A 16,972-nucleotide genomic window follows, 5' to 3' on the forward strand; every position below is an offset into this window, starting at 1 on the left:
GGGGATAAGGTTGTGCTCTCAGGATCCCAAAAGACAATGATCTTTTCCAGTACCAGGGGGCACTGATGCCTGGGGTCTTAAGAAATTATTGGCTTCACACTGTCATCATCTGTCCCTCATTTTGCTGAGTATGCACCCTGACTCCCTAATTGTCAAGACTGCATAATAACAAACATATCAGCATAGCTACTTTATGTGACATTAAAACAATGTTACCTATGGTGCAAAGGTTTTCCCAGGTGTAGAGACTGATGAATACAATGCATAATGTGTGAAGAGTTAGTGTAAAGCAGCATTGCTGGATCAGAAAAATCTATTTTTAATGTATTCCAAAATTATCTTTCGATATAGTCTCATTTCTGAGATTCCAATTTCAGATATTATTTCTGTTGGATTTGAACTAACAACTGATTAGACTGAAAGTGTGTGACATCTTTCTAGGCTTTCTTTAATCATTTATAACATAAATCTCTATTGGTAATCTCTCACTTGGTGTGAGGTGTGTGTGTGTGTGTGTGTGTGTGTACGTGCCTGCAAGAGGTTCCATACCATCCCTTAGTTCATATGTTAGTTGGGCTGAACAGGCATTGCCTGTTTAGACTCTGTATTGGGGTGAGTGTGAGGATTATGTAGTCCTTTTGTAGCATGTCTGTGAAACACTTCATCTAATAGGTGTGGAAAAGACCATCTTTCCCTGCAGTTGGGTGATTCATACCATTAAATTAACATAGTGTCATATAGTACACATATTGCAATATCTGTAAAAATAGATTTGAGTTACAATTGTATTTTTTTCTCTTTATTTGGTAGGAATATGTAGAATTCTATCAAAGTAAATGAGTCAAGGAATCCACTCACCTTGCTCCTTTCATGTTCAAAGCAATAGCCAGCTACATTAGAGGCATCAGAATATGAAGTTTCATAGGCTTATGATGGAGAATTCATGAAGGCATTGAAGATCCCAGACATCAGAAATAAGATGAAGCAGTTTAGAGACATAACTTTTAAAGTTAGAATTTTGAAATTGATGATAATCAAATTACATGAATATGAATACATGGATATTCATTCTAACCAGCTTTATAATATGGACATATGTATTCCATTAAGATGTATTTTATATTGACATAGAAAACTTTCAGGAGTAATCAAATATGTTTTTAATTTCTTTAATGCATCCATTATTCTATCATTCTGTCAAGAAAGTATAGGGGGCCATTAATATGGAGTACTCTGGTACAGGATGATTTTCAGAGTTGTCCTGGGTGAATGGGAGGGAGCAGATGTTAGTACTATGCTGGGACAACTCACTGGATGTAGGAAGAAAGGAAAGGAAGGTATCTGGGGTCAAGGGCAATTTCTGGAGAAGGAATTGGTTCCGAGATGTCAGTAGGCAGTACGCCTGACAACTGATGGAAGATGCCGCAGGTGCAAAGGGCAGTTTGGCCGGGCACCAGAGCATTCAGTACAGTTTATTCTGTTTAAATCGACTTGCTTCATATAGTTAAGTTCAGCCCATCTAGAAACACCTTCTCTAGGATTTGGGGAACACTTACAAGAAGTAGGCTGGAGGAAAGGACTCGCCTCCCAACAACTGCAGCTGGTCTTGAGGATACAAGGTACTGATTCTTCCTATTGCCCTCATCTATGGCACATTCTAAATTCCCTGGTCCTCAGCTAGCACTTCTCTAGGGGACTTAGCAGGTGTTTTGAGCCAGACCTTCCCACCTGAAGGTTCTGAGCTCCCATTTACCACAGCCTTTGCAGGCTGGGGCTGCTGCTATTGTCTGTCTGCTGCCCCAGATAAGCAGAGTGGGGGTACTAATACTAAAAAACACTCCAGGGAATTCCAGGGAGACAAAATGAATTCTTTCTTGCCTGCAGTATGTAAGAGCATCCCCATCTCCTCTTGACAATCAGGGTTAATTCAACAGCCAGTGTGGTGACTCCTTTCCTGGCTTGCTGTTCTCTTGGCACAAGGAACCTTAAGTAACCTATCAGCAGCCATCACTCAGTGCGAGTCTTGTGTGAACATAGGATACATTTTGCCAAATACAGTTGTCCTTCTTGGTGTCATGAAACTGTACTGCAACAGGAAACCTTTCCACATGTAAAAATGCATCATTTAATATAAAAAAAAACAAGCGAGTCTCATGCCCATAACACTGGTGTAAGTTGGTCGCCTTGGTCCATGCTCTGAAACTAGAGTTTATAGGGACCATATGATATTCCAAATATTTATGTGATTTCTGTGATATATTATACAGCCACATGGTGGTATAATTACATTTGTTGATGTGAAATTCTTAGTTTTGCATAGTCAAACAATATTTCAGGTTCTTATCCTCTTTATTCCTTTGCAATAGTGAACCTACTGTCCTTTTGATTTGTAATGACTTTCCTATATTAAATGGCTTCAATTTAGATACATGTTATAATTTATGAATCAAATGACTAGAATAAAAAAATGACCATTAGAAATTGCACAAAGTAGATACACTGCAGGTAGAACAGTGAGCTGATTGTGTGGTACTTTTTTTTAAGTTAGGAGAGCCAATAAAACAAAGGCTACCTATTGGATAAGAATTTAAGATTTAAAACCAAATCAACTCTAGATTTCAATGAAGAAGTTAGAAGCAGAGAATTTGAACATGTCACATTGCCAAAATTTTTCTCCTTATTTCACCAATCATAAAGGTGTCTACATATATCATAGTATCTACAGTTTAGAAATATTCCTACCCCATTACATATTCAAACTGCCATTTTTATACTTTTGACTGCTTCGTGAGATTATGCACTCATAACAGCTTTTCAGAAACAGAGCATTTCTAACAAAAGATATGATGTTCTGCTTATATTTTAAACAATCACAGAAATTTTTGCTTTATTTCCCTCATTGGATATCCTCCAATGTCCTTAATCTTGACACGCTTCCAATTTTCTTGGCATGCTAAGAATTCTAAAGCCAAGCTTTTTATCGCTCTGATATGTATCTTGGGTTCCTGTGGCTCAAAAAATTTTCCCATGAAATCAAAATGTCACAAGAAGATTTGTTAAAATTACAAGGTTTTATTTTAAGGCAACTCGTTTTCATCAAAGCCTTCCATAATCATTTTTTTATTCTTTCTACTTTCTCTCTACTGAAATATAATAGAAATCCTGCCATTTATATGTATAGATTTCAAGTTAATCTGTATTATGCTTCTGTGAAAGAAATTTTACCTTTCCTAGGCTTCTTATACTTTTTACTTTCTTTTTTGTTTTTATAACGTGCCCCCTTTTTTTAGTTTCAGTAGTGAAAATATTTTCTGCCATTCAGTGAGTTGTCTATACACTTTGTTAATGGTATGCTTTGGAGCACAAAATTTTAAAATTTTGATGAAGACCTATTTACCTATTTTTTTCCTTGTAGTTTTTCTTCTCTGGGTCATATCTAAGAATTTGATATCATTGCTGGATTAAAAATGAAAAAAAACTTTACTCCTATGTTTTCTTCTATGTGCTTTATAATTTTATCACTTACATTTAGGTCTCTGATCCATTTTGAATTAATTTTTGTATATATAATGGGATAGGGAACCATCTTGAATCTTTTGCATGTGGGTATCCATTGTCCCAGAACTGTGTGTTGAAAAGAGTTCTTTATCAATTGAATAGTCTTGGCACCTTTTTTGAAATCAGTTGACCATAAATGTGAGACATTTTAGTTCTGGTTCTTCAATTCTATTGCATTAATCTATGTCTATTCTTACACCACTGCTGTGTAGTTTTGAATACTGTAACTTTGTAGTAACTTTCTTTTCCTTTCATCTATCTATCATCTATCTATCTATCTATCTATCTATCTATCTATCTATCTATCTATCTATCTATCTATCTATCTATCTATCTAATCTATCATCTATCTATCTATCATCTGTCATCTATCTATCTATCATCTATCTATCTATCTATATCTATCTATTTATATTATTATCATTATTATTATTATTTGGTATCATTGATCTACAATTACATGAAGAACATTATGTTTACTAGATGCCCCCCATCACCAAGTTCCCCCCACAAATCCCATTACAGTCACTATCCATTAGTGTAGTAAGATGCTGTAAAATCATTACTTGTCTTCTCTGTGTTGCACAGCCCTCCCCATGACCCCTACCCCCCACATTATACATGCTAATCGTAATGCCCCGTTTCTTTTTCCCCACACTTATCCCTCCCTTCCCACCCATCCTCCCCAGTCCCTTTCCTTTTGGTAACTGTTAGTCCATTCTTGGGTTCTGTGATTCTGCTGCTGTTTTGTTCCTTCAGTTTTGCTTTGTTCTTATATTCCACAGATGAGTGAAATCATTTGATACTTGTCTTTCTTCACCTGGCTTATTTCACTGAGCATAATACCCTCTAGCTTCATCCATGTTGTTGCAAATGGTAGGATTCGTTTTCTTCTTATGGCTGAATAATATTCCATTGTGTATATGTACCACATCTTCTTTATCCATTCATCTACTGATGGACACTTACGTTGCTTCCATTTCTTGGCGATTGTAAATAGTGCTGTGATAAACATAGGGGTGCATCTGTCTTCTTCAAACTGGGCTGCTGCATTCTTAGGATAAATTCCTATAAGTGGAATTCCTAGGTCAAATGGTATGTCTATTTTGAGCTCTTTTAGGAACCTCCATATTGCTTTCCACAAAGCTTGAACTAATTTACATTCCCACCAGCAGTGTAGGAGGATTCTCCTTTCTCCACAACCTCACCAATATTTGTTGTTGTTTGTCTTTTGGATGGTGGCCATCCTTACTGGTGTGAGGTGATATCTCATTGTGGATTTAATTTGCATTTCGCTGATGACTAGCGATGTGGAGCATCTTTTCATGTGTCTGTTGGCCATCTGAATTTCTTCTTTGGAGAACTGTCTGTTCAGCTCCTCTGCCCATTTGTTTATTGGATTGTTTGCTTTTTATTTGTTGAGGTATGTGAGCTCTTTATATATTTTGGATGTCAACCCTTTATCGGATCTGACATTTATGAATATATTCTCCCATACTGTAGGATGCCTTTTTGTTCTATTGATGGTGTCCTTTACTGTACAGAAGCTTTACAGCTTGATATAGTCCCACTTGTTCATTTTTGCTTTTGTTTCCCTTGCCCGGGGAGTTATGTTCATGAAGAAGTTGCTCATGTTTATGTCCAAGAGATTTTTGCCTATGTTTTTTTCTAAGAGTTTTATGGTTTCATGACTTACATTCAGGTCTTTGATCCATTTTGAATTTACTTTTGTGTATGGGGTTAGACAGTGATCCAGTTTCATTGTCTTACATGTAGCTGTCCAGTTTTGCCAGCACCATCTGTTGAAGAGACCGTCCTTTCCCCATTGTATGTCCATGGCTCCTTTATCGAATATTAATTGACTGTATGTATTTGAGTTAATGTCTGGAGTCTCTATTCTGTTCCACTGGTCTGTGGCTCTGTTCTTTCGCCAGTACCAAATTTTCTTGATTACTGTGGCTTTGTAGTAGAGCTTGAAGTTGGGAAGCGATATCCCCCCCACTTTATTCTTCCTTCTCAGGATTGCTTTGGCTATTCGGGGTCTTTGGTGGTTCCATATGAAATTTTGAACTATTTGATCCAGTTAATTGAAGAAAGCTGTTGGTAATTTCATAGGGATTGCATCAAATCTGTATATTGCTTTGGGCAGCATGGCCATTTTGATGATATTAATTCTTCCTAGCCAGGAGCATGGGATGAGTTTCCATTTGTTAGTGTCCTCTTTAATTTCTCTTAAGAGTGTCTTATAGTTTTCAGGGTACAGGTCTTTCACTTCCTTGGTTAGGTTTATTCCCAGGTATTTTATTCTTTTTGATGCAATTGTGAATGGAATGGTTTCCCTGATTTCTCTCTCTGTTAGTTCATTGTTAGTGTATAGGAAAGCCACAGATTTCTGTGTATTAATTTTGTATCCTGCAACTTTGCTGAATTCCAATATTAGTTCTAGTATTTTTGAAGTGGAGTCTTTAGGGTTTTTTATGTACAGTATCATGTCATCTGCAAATAGTGACAGTTTGACCTCTTCTTTACCAATCTGGATTCCTTGTATTTCTTTGTTTTGTCTAATTGCCATGACTAGGAGGACCTCCAGTACTATGTTGAATAACAGTGGGGAGAGTGGGTGTCCCTGTCTTATTCCCAATCTTAAAGGAAAAGCTTTCAGCTTCTCGCTGTTCAGTATGATGTTGGTTATGGGTTTATCATATATGGCCTTTATTATGTTGTGGTACTTGCCCTCTATTCCCATTTTGCTGAGAGTTCTTATCATGAATGTATGTTGAATTTTGTCAAATGCTTTTTCAGCATCTATGGAGATGATCATGTGGTTTTTGTCTTTCTTTTTGTTGATGTGGTGGATGATGTTGATGGATTTTCGAATGTTGTACCATCCTTGCATCCCTGGGATGAATGCCACTTGGTCGTGGTGTATGATCTTTTTGATGTATTTTTGAATTTGGTTTGCTAATATTTTGTTGAGTATTTTTGCATCTACGTTCATCAGGGATATTGGTCTGTAGTTTTCTTTTTTGGTGGGGTCTTTGCCTGATTTTGGTATTAGTGTGATGTTGGCTTCATAGAATGAGTTTGGGAGTATTCCCTCCTCTTCTATTTTTTGGGAAACTTTAAGGAGAATGGGTATTATGTCTTCTCTGTGTGTCTAATAAAATTCCAAGGTAAATCCATCTGGCCTGGGGATTTTGTTCTTGGGTAGTTTTTTGATTACCACTTCAATTTTGTTGCTGGTATTTGGTGTGTTTAGATTTTGTGTTTCTTCCTTGGTCAGCCTTGGAAGATTGTATTTTTCTAGGAAGTTGTCCATTTCTTCTAGGATTTCCAGCTTGTTATCATATAGGTTTTCATAGTATTCTGTGGTAATTCTTTGTATTTCTGTGGGATCCATCGTGATTTTTCCTTTCTCGTTTCTGATTCTGTTGATGTGTGTTGACTCTCTTTTTATCTTAATAAGTCTGGCTAGAGGCTTATCTATTTTGTTTGTTTTCTCAAAGAAGCAGCTCTTGGTTTCATTAATTTTTTCTATTATTTTATTCTTCTCAATTTTATTTATTTCTTCTCTGATCTTTATTATGTCCCTCCTTCTGCTGACTTTAGGCCTCATCTGTTCTTCTTTTTCCAAGTTTGATAATTGTGACATTAGACTATTCATTTGGGATTGTTCCTCCTTCTTTAAATATGCCTGTATTGTTATATACTTTCCTCTTAAGACTGCTTTCACTGCATCCCACAGAAGTTGGTACTTTGTGTTGTTGTCATCATTTGTTTCCATATATTGCTGGATCTCTATTTTAATTTGGTCATTGACCCACTGATTATTTAGAAGCATGTTGTTAAGCCTCCATGTGTTTGTGAGCCTTTTTGCTTTCTTTGTACAATTTATTTCTAGTTTTGTACGTTTGTGGTCTGAAAAGTTGGTTGGTAAGATTTCAATCTTTTGGAATTTACTGAGGCTCTTTTTGTGGCCTAGTATGTGGTCTCTTCTGGAGAATGTTCCATGTGCACTTGAGAAGAATGTGTATCCTGTTGCTTTTGGGTGTAGAGTTCTATAGATGTCTGTTAGGTCCATCCGTTCTAGTGTGTTGTTCAGTGCCTCTGTGTCCTTACTTATTTTCTGCCCGGTGGATCTGTCCTTTGGGGTGTGTGGTGTGTTGAAGTCTCCTAGAATGAATGCATTGCATTCTATTTCCTCCTTTAGTTCTGTTAGTATTTATTTCAGGTATGTTGGTGCTCTTGTGTTGGGTGCATATATATTTATAATGGTTATATCCTCTTGTTGGACTGAGCCCTTTATCATTATGTAATGTCCTTCTTTATCTCTTGTTACTTCCTTTGTTTTGAAGTCTATTTTTTCTGATACTTGTACTGCAACAACTGCTTTTTACTCCCTGTTGTTTGCATGAAATATCTTTTTCCATCCTTTGACTTTTAGTCTGTACATATCTTTGAGTTTGAGGTGAATGTCTTGTAGGCAGCATATATGTGGGCTTTGCTTTTTTATCCACTCTATTACTCTGTGTCTTTTGATTGGTTCATTTTGTCCATTTACATTTAGGGTGATTATTGAAATATATGTACTTATTGCCATTGCAGGCTTTATATTCATGGTTACCAAATGTTCAAGCTTAATTTCCTTATTATCTAAGAGTCTAACTTAACTCACTTAATATGGTGTTGTAAACAGAATCTAAAGGTTCTTTTATTTTATTTTTATTTTTCTCCTCCTTTTTCTTCCTCCTCCATTCTTTATGTATTAGGTGTCATATTCTGTATTCTTTGTCTATCCCTTGATTTACTTTGGGGATAGTTATTTTAATTTTGCATTTGCTTAGTGATTAGCTGTTCTACTTTCTTTACTGTGGTTTTATTTCCTCTGGTGACAGCTATTAAACCTTAGGAACACTTCCATCTATAGCAGTCCCACAAACATAGACTGTAGAGAGATGGTTTGTAGGAGGTAAATTCTCTCAGGTTTTGCTTATCTGGAAATTGTTTAATCCCTCCTTCAAATTTAAATGATAATCTTGCTAGATAAAATAATCTTGGCTCCAGGCCCTTCTGCTTCATTACATTAAATACATCATGCCACTCCCTTCTGGCTGAGAAGTCTGATGTTAGCTTGATGGGTTTTCCTTTGTATGTGATCTTATTTCTCTCTCTCTCTGTGGCTGCTTTTTTTTTTTTAACTCAAAATTGTCTTTATTTCAAGGTATCAGAACTTGTACATATTTGCCCCTTTTGTCTATTACTATGGAACAACTTCCTTCAAGACTTCAAGATCAAAATCTGTGGCTGATTTTAATAGTCTGTCCTTATCCTTTATCTTTGCCAATTTTATTATTATATGTCTTGGTGTTATCTTCCTTGGGTCTCTTGTTTTGGGAGATCTGTGCACCTCCATGGCCTGAGAGACTATCTCCTTCCCCAGATTGGGGACGTTTTCAGCAACTACCTACTCTAAGACACTTTCTATCCCTCTCTCTCTCTCTCTCTTCTTCTGGTATCCCTATAACGTGAATATTGTTCCATTTGGATTGGTCACACAGTTTTCTCAATATTCTTTCATTCTTAGAGATCCTTTTTTCTCTCTGTGCCTCAGCTTCTTTGTATTCCTCTTCTCTAGTTTCAATTTCATTTATCGTCTCCTCCACTGTATCCAACCTGCTTTTAATACCCTCCATCATGCTCTTCAATGATTGGATTGTTGGATTCCCCTGAGGAAGGCGCCGCCCCCAAATCACTCACCAAAGACGTTTCTTGATGCAACAAGCAAGAGGAATTTATTCAGAAGCCAACTAGTTGGGGTCCAAGTCTGCCCGTTGCAGCGGGTCTCAACGAGGACCCTGAGTACTTACAACTAAGTGGTTATATAGGATTTTCTGAGGCATTTAGCCCTAGAGATTTACCATGGTTACAGATTATGTTGTAGTAACAAGATAACAATACTACATAGCAAGATAACAATACTACAAAGGCAGTAATTTTTCAAACCTACGATTTCTGAGTTGGTGCCACGTCCTGGGGGTGTAGCAAGGTAGGGTCAGCTTTTATGTTTAACTAACCGAAAGGTTAGCGCTGCCAGCAGTCATGATTGATTAACTTGTTTTTCCAGAGGAGTTACCTGGTTTCAGTTGTTCCCTCTGAGTCATATATCAGAATGGCTTTTTGGGCTTCAAGATGGCTACTCTTAGGCTAACTTATTTCTCAGGGAGGTTGGGGTCCTACATTCCCCACTTCTTTTTCTGAACATTCTAATCATGGAATGTTGGTTTCTTCTTGATGTGTGAGGGTATGATACTGTTGTCTCAGCATTAGCACCTGCACAGCACTTACTCTTTCTCTAATAAAGGTTATTACTCGATTTAAAATGCAGGGACCTAAGGTGAGGAGCAATATAAAAATAAGCAGGGGTCCTGTCAAGGTGGATATTAGAGTTGTAAGCCATGGGGATCTAGAGAACCAGGATTCAAACAGGCTCTGGTTAGCTTCTCGTTCTCGCTTTCGCTGATCTAATCTTTCTCTTAATTTAGACATTGAGTCTCTTACTACTCCAGTATGGTCTGCATAGAAGCAGCACTCTTCCTTTAGAGCTGCACATAATCCACCTTCTTTTAGAAATAGTAAATCTAATCCTCGTCTGTTTTGCAGCACTACTTCAGAGAGAGAGGTTAGGGACTCTTCAAGTTTAGAAATAGACTGTTCTATAGTTCTCAAATCTTCATCGATAGCTATTCTTAGTCCTTCATAATGTTGGTTCTCTTGTATAATTGCAGCCGCCCCTGTTCCTACTCCGGCTGCGACTCCTACTCCTAGTAATACAGCTAGAGTGAGTGAGACTGGCTCTCTCTTATACCTTAGTCTAGGTTCCAATTCTGCCACGAATGAGAAGTCATCATGATACATTAGTCTGGGTACTAACTGGACCATTATACAGAATTCGTGGGAGAAATTGAAGACAGAGGTGGAAACACATGGAGTTAGTCCAGTATTACAGGCCCACCATCCTTCAGGTGGTGGGACTAAATACCTGTTTTCTCTTGTGGGGATCATGGGGATGGTCTCATTACATAAATTTTTATGCGTGGTGGGAACCGTACCTAGACACTTTCCTATTCCAGACACTTCGGTTAGTGTTAGCTTTTTATGACTGCCCCAACTACAAATTTCGTGGCTGGTTGTATTCTTAAAATCAGCTGACAATCCCAGCCCTTCATAATAAGGTGGTCTAGAAGAAAAACATAACCAACAGGACTCTGTAGTTTTAGGGTCGGTGGCATTTAGGACTCTGAAAGCTCCCTCAACAAGGTTGAGGAGGCGCTGTCCATTGCTAGAAAAAGAGGTCAGTGGGCTAGGAGCAAAGACGGGGACAGCTGAAATAGTTAGGGTTCTTTTCGGGGCTGGGGTTGGGAGGCGAGGCTGATCTGGTAAGACAGCGTTTGGTCCTACTGGAATAGCTGGGAGGGTTTCTACTTTGAGTCTAAGAGTGAATACAACTCCATTATCATATCCTTCCTGATAGAGTCTTAATCCCCACATGAGCCCTTTTTCCCAATTTGCCTCCTTTCCGGTTTCAGTAAAGGAAATATCAATAAGATTACAGGTAGAGCTGGTCATACATTGGGCCTGAGTACTGTTTCTTTTAACTCTTATAAGACTTGGAGGGGAGCTCCCGGCATTTCTGCCTATCCAATGACATGTCCCTGTTTGTTCACAGCCCCAATTTTTGCAGAAAAAGTCTGTCTGCCCACCACACTGTAAGGCTTTAGCACGATCGGTTGAGGGGGCTGGGCACACATAGAAGCAGGTATCTTGGAGTTTTTTCATAGAAGCCCGAGATCCACATCCTGGCCTTCCTATTCTATCTCTGTGCCGAGGGTCTTGTTTGAAGAGAGTACATATGTCTACAGTGAGGGTAGGCCACCAAGTCCCCCTAGGATGCTGTTCTGTTAACTGGACTACTACTTGGTGGGAAGCTGGGGTAATGATTTGCCATGTCAGTAACCTGGGTTCATGGGGGTTAGGGTTCTGGTGGGTTGGAAGTAGCAGGAGCATCAGAATTACTAACAGCATAATTCTTTTTACACAAGCGAAGCTTAAGGGGGTTATCAGTCTGAGTTACTCGCCAGTCCGGGTCCGGGGGTGCCTTCTTTAGATGTGAAGCGTGTATCCAGGAAGAGACGCCGTCCACTTTTACAGCTGTGGGAGTAGTCAGGAGGACGATGAAAGGTCCCTTCCACCGTGGCTCGAGGTTTCCTGTCCGGTGCCTTCTCACGTAGACTGGGTCTCCCACCTGGAACTGGTGAGGCACCGAGAGGTCTTCTGGCTGATAGGCTTCCTTGATGGAGGCCCACACCTCTTTCTGCACAGCCTCCAAGGCTCGTAACCTTTCAAGCAAAAACTTATTAGTTGCACACTCAGGGAATGTATGAAGATGTGCTGACTGAAGCGGGGCCGGGGCCCCAAACATTATTTCAAAAGGCGTTAGTCCAAAGCGGCTGGGAGTGTTCCTAACTCTAAACAGGGCAAAGGGAAGGAGGACTAACCAATCACATAAGCCAGTCTCTATGGACAATTTAGTCAAGGTCTCTTTTAGAGTTCTGTTCATCCTTTCTACCTGTCCTGAGCTCTGGGGCCTGTATGCACAATGCAATTTCCAATCCGTCCCCAGGATCTTGGCCAATCCCTGACTTACCTGGGCAACAAAAGCAGGGCCATTGTCGGAGCCGATTACCTTTGGAATCCCAAACCTGGGAAATATTTCTTCAAGGATTTTTTTAGACACCGTCTGAGCTGTTTCAGTTTTGGTGGGGAATGCCTCTGTCCATCCTGAAAATGTGTCTAGAAAAACTAGAAGGTACTTGTATCTATACTTAGCAGGCTTAATTTCAGTGAAGTCAACTTCCCAATAAGTTCCTGGGCGATCTCCTCAAAGTCTTTTCCCGGATATTGCTTGATTTTTGCTCACGTTTACTAATTGACAGGGAACACATTTTTTTACAATCTCGTCAGCTAATTTTCCTAATCCAATAATATGATAAGGGGAGTCTCGAACTAAAGTCTTTAGGTTTTTTGCTCCCAAATGTGTCAGTTGATGTAATTGCCTTAAGTATTCTTCTGCCTCTTTCCGGGGCAGGACAACTTTCCCTTTTTCAGACTTGTATATCTCTTGGGGTGAGGAATTTTTGAACCCTAATTTGTTTATACAAACGAGATCTTCAGGTGTGTACTGGAAGCTCTCGATGTGAGTGGCTTCCGGACACACCTGAAGGGGCAAAATGTTCATTCCCTGAGCCGCTTGCTTTGCGGCTTGGTCTGCTCTCCGATTTCCTCGAGCTATTGGAGAGTCATCTTTCTGGTGTCCAGGGCAATGCATTATTGCTACTTCTTTAGGCCTATGGATGGCTTCCAGCAAATCTAAAATTTCTTGTTTGTTTTTAACATCTTTCCCGGCAGAATTTAACAGCCCTCTCTGTCTATAAATAGCCCCGTGTATATGAGCAGTGGCAAAGGCGTATCTGCTGTCAGTGTAGACGTTAAGTCTCTTACCTTCTGCCATCTTTAGGGCCTGAGTCAGGGCGATGAGTTCTGCTCGCTGTGCAGAGGTGCCCGTTGGGAGTCCACTGGCCCATACAACTCGGTCATCATCTACTACAGCAGCTCCGGCCATTCTCTTACCATCCATGATGTAACTGCTCCCGTCTGTATACCAAGTCAGGAGTCTCGTTCCCCCTAAGGGCTGATCTTGCAAGTCCTGGCGGGTTCCTGTCTCTTCAGCCAGAATTTCCTGGCAGGTGTGAAGCACTTCTTTCTCCAAATCGGGGAGCAGAGTGGCCGGGTTTAGGATGGCAGGGGGGGCAAACTCTACTCGATCACGATTCAGGAGTAAGGTTTGGTAGTGAGTCATTCTGGCATTCGACATCCATCTCTCGGGTGGTTGCCGAATTACACTCTCCAACGCATGTGGAGCAACTACAGTAAGTTTCTGTCCCAGTGTCAGTTTGTCAGAATCTTTAACTAGGAGGGCCACAGCCGCTACTACTCTCAAACAGGCAGGCCATCCACTACTTACTGGGTCTAATTTTTTTGACAAATAGGCGACAGGTCTCTTCCAAGGTCCCCATTGCTGGGTCAACACTCCCCGAGCCACTCCACTCCGCTCATCCACAAAAAGGACGAATGGCTTAGTTACGTCTGGCAGGGCCAGAGCGGGTGCCGACAGGAGGGCTTTCTTGATTTCATCAAAGGCCTGTTGCTGTTCAGGTCCCCAAACAAACGGGGCTGCCTTTTTGGTTAGGGGGTACAGGGGGGCGGCTAAGGTGGCATATCCAGGTATCCACAATCTGCAGAACCCTGCTGTTCCCAGAAATTCGTGGACTTGGCGCGGAGTAGTAGGGACCGGGATCTGCGTCACAGTCTGCTTCCGGGCTTCAGTAAGCCACCTCTTCCCTTCTCTCAGGGAATACCCTAAATAAGTCACTTGTGGTTGGCAGATCTGTGCCTTTTTGGCAGATGCTCTATACCCCAGCCTAGTAAGTTCAGTCAAAAGGGCTTCAGTAGCCGCTTGGCAGACTTCCTGTGTAGGAGCGGCTATCAGTAAGTCATCAACATATTGTAACAAGGTTACCTGCGGGTTGGAGGCTCGGTAAAAGGCCAAGTCCTGGTGTAAAGCCTCGTCGAAGAGGGTAGGTGAGTTCTTGAATCCTTGTGGCAAGCGAGTCCAGGTCAATTGTCCAGTAGTTCCTGTGGAGGGGTCTTTCCACTCAAAAGCAAACAGCGGTTGGCTACTCTGGTGCAGGCACAAACAAAAGAAGGCATCTTTTAAATCTAAGACTGTATACCAAGTATTTTCTGGGGCCAGAGAGCTTAGCAGGTTGTAAGGATTCGGCACAGTGGGATGAATGTCCTGTGTTCTCTTATTAACTTCTCTCAAATCTTGCACTGGTCAATAATCTCCTGTTCCCGCTTTCTTTACAGGCAGCAAGGGAGTGTTCCATGGGGATTTACATTTTACTAATATTCCCTGTTCTATGAGCCTCTGGATATGGGGCCTAATCCCATCTCTGGCTTCTTTACTCATTGGATATTGTCTCACAGTTACTGGTGAGGCTGAGGCTTTTAATTCTATGACCACCGGGGGTTGGTTTACAGCGAGTCCCATACCTGCCGTCTCTGCCCAGGCCCCTGGAAACTGGTTGAGCCACCTCTGATTAACTCGGGAGGGTTCTGGTTCTTTAAAAAGGCGGTACTCGTCTTCTAACTTTATAGACAGAATGCTTAGGCCCAAGGGTCTCTTTTTGCTATCAGTCACTTGGGTATCTTCAGTCTGAAAGGATATTTGGGCCCCGACTTTGGTCAAGATGTCTCTTCCCAGCAAGGGTGTAGGGCATTCCGGTATAACAAGGAATGAGTGGTTTACTTGTCCCACTCCTAAGTCTACTGTTCTTTGGGTAGTCCATGCATATTGTTTCTGACCCGTGGCCCCAAACACCCAAGATTTTTTACTAGAAAGGGGGCCTCTAGCTTGGGTCAGTACTGAATGTTGAGCACCGGTATCTACCAGAAACTCAACGGGTTGCCCCTCCACCTTCAGAGTTACCCTAGGCTCGGGGAGGGGTTCCGAGCCCCGTCTTTCCTAGTCCTCATCTTCTAGCAGGGACAGCACTTTCTTCGGAGGTCCCCGCGGTGGTTTCTTAGGGCAATCTTTCACCCAATGCCCCTTTTCCTTGCAGTACGCACACTGATCTTTATCCAAAGGAGGTCGGTTGCCCAGGGACCCTGCCTTACTAGTTCTACCACTAGAGGGCGGCCGTCCCTTACTTTCTACTACTGCGGCCAAGATTTTTGTTAAATTTCTCTCTTGCTTCCTATCTCTCTTTTCTTCTTTACTTTCTCTCTCCTTCTCTTTCCTTAACTCCTTCTCTTCTTCAGTCTCTCTCTTATGATAAACTTTCTCTGCCTCTTTTACTAAATCTCTCAGCGACAAATCCTGTAAGCCCTCCAATCTCTGAAGCTTTTTCTTAATGTCGGGTGCTGATTGCCCGATAAAAGCAAGGGCCACTGAAGCACTATGCCCCTCAGAAGTGGGATCAAAGGGGGTATACCGCCTGAAGGCTTCTATCAGGCGCTCTAAGAATACTGCAGGTGCTTCAGTGGCTCCCTGGCTGACCTCTCTTACCTTGGCCAAATTGGTGGGGCGTCTTGCGGCCCCATGGAGACCTGCCACCAGAGCCTGACGATAGATGGTTAGTCGCTCCCTACCTTCTGGAGAATTAAAGTCCCAGATGGGTCTAGTCAACGGGAACCCCCTCTCTATGTCATGAGGGAGTTGCGAAGGCCGTCCGTCGGTTCCAGGCACATTCCTCCATGCCTCCAGGAGAATCCTCTCTCTCTCTTCCGTGGTAAAGAGCACCTGCAAAAGCTGCTGACAGTCATCCCAGGTGGGCTGGTGGGAAAACATCAGAGACTCTACTAAACCAGTTAGTTTCTGTGGCTCCTCTGAAAAGGGCGGGTGGTTAGCTTTCCAATTATACAAATCAGCAGAGGAGAAGGGCCAATATTGCAGGGGTTGGAAAGGTGGTTCCCCTTCTTCTCCAAGGATGGGAACTCCATAAGACCGGAGAGGAAAGATACCCGGTGGGTCCAAGATGACCCCTCGGCGGCGCCGGGTGCCCTGGGCAGGTCCCGGAGCCTGCCCTACTGCCTCAGCATCAGGGACTGAGGGTGCCGGAGCTGGGGGTGCTGAGGGTGCTGAGGGTGCTGGGGGTGGGGGCACCGGAGGTGCCGTAGGGGCAGGAGGGTAAGGAGGGGGAGGGGGATCATCAATTATAAGCGAATCCTGAGTATCAGGGTAAACTTTGGTAGTTTCCTTTTCCTTTTTCTGAGGTTGAGTCTGGGCAGCTAAAACTCGAGGGCCCATTTTCTTTTGCACCCAGGGCTTTACCCAGGGTGGTGGGTTCTCCACCAACTCTTGCCAGACTACAATGTAGGGTTGCTGATCCGGGTGTCCTTGAGACGAATCCTGAAAGACAACAGCTTTTACTGCTAATAAGGTGGGGAGATCAAAAGTCCCCTCCGAGGGCCACCCAACATTGTAGGTGGGCCATTCGGAGGTACAGAAAGTCTGCCATGGTCCCTTTTTCACTTCTACTGACAAGTTATGTGCCCTCACTCTAACTTCCGTCCAATGATCTAGCGTCAGGCTAAGGGGAGTCGTCACTGTCTGTCCCATTGTCAGTATAACAATAATTAGACACGTAAAGGACACAAAGAACAAAGACACACACAGATTAGACACACAGCGGCCGCTTTTGGTTCTTTTCAGAGCCTCGAACAGAAACCGAAAGGAATCAGAGGGTTGATATTCTCGGCGCCCAAAAATCAACCCTATCTCATCAGGTTCAGT

At 41.7% G+C, this 16,972-nt stretch overlaps 1 protein-coding gene across 1 annotated transcript in view; it reads right to left on the reverse strand.

Annotated features, from left to right (window-relative positions):
- Positions 1-9,732: 9,732 nt before the first annotated feature.
- The window catches only part of LOC140845273 (uncharacterized), a 117,489-nt gene continuing 110,249 nt past the window's right edge, over positions 9,733-16,972 (reverse strand). Inside the window, exons 2-3 of the mRNA XM_073219269.1 lie at positions 13,117-13,923; positions 9,733-11,954 (exon numbers count right to left, since the gene is read on the reverse strand). Coding sequence (XP_073075370.1) covers positions 11,839-11,954; positions 13,117-13,923 — 923 coding nt within the window. The 3' untranslated portion in view covers positions 9,733-11,838. The remainder of the gene's footprint in view (positions 11,955-13,116; positions 13,924-16,972) is intronic.

This window comes from Manis javanica, chromosome 12, assembly GCF_040802235.1.
Source record: "Manis javanica isolate MJ-LG chromosome 12, MJ_LKY, whole genome shotgun sequence".
In the NCBI taxonomy this organism is placed as follows: Eukaryota; Metazoa; Chordata; class Mammalia; order Pholidota; family Manidae; genus Manis; species Manis javanica.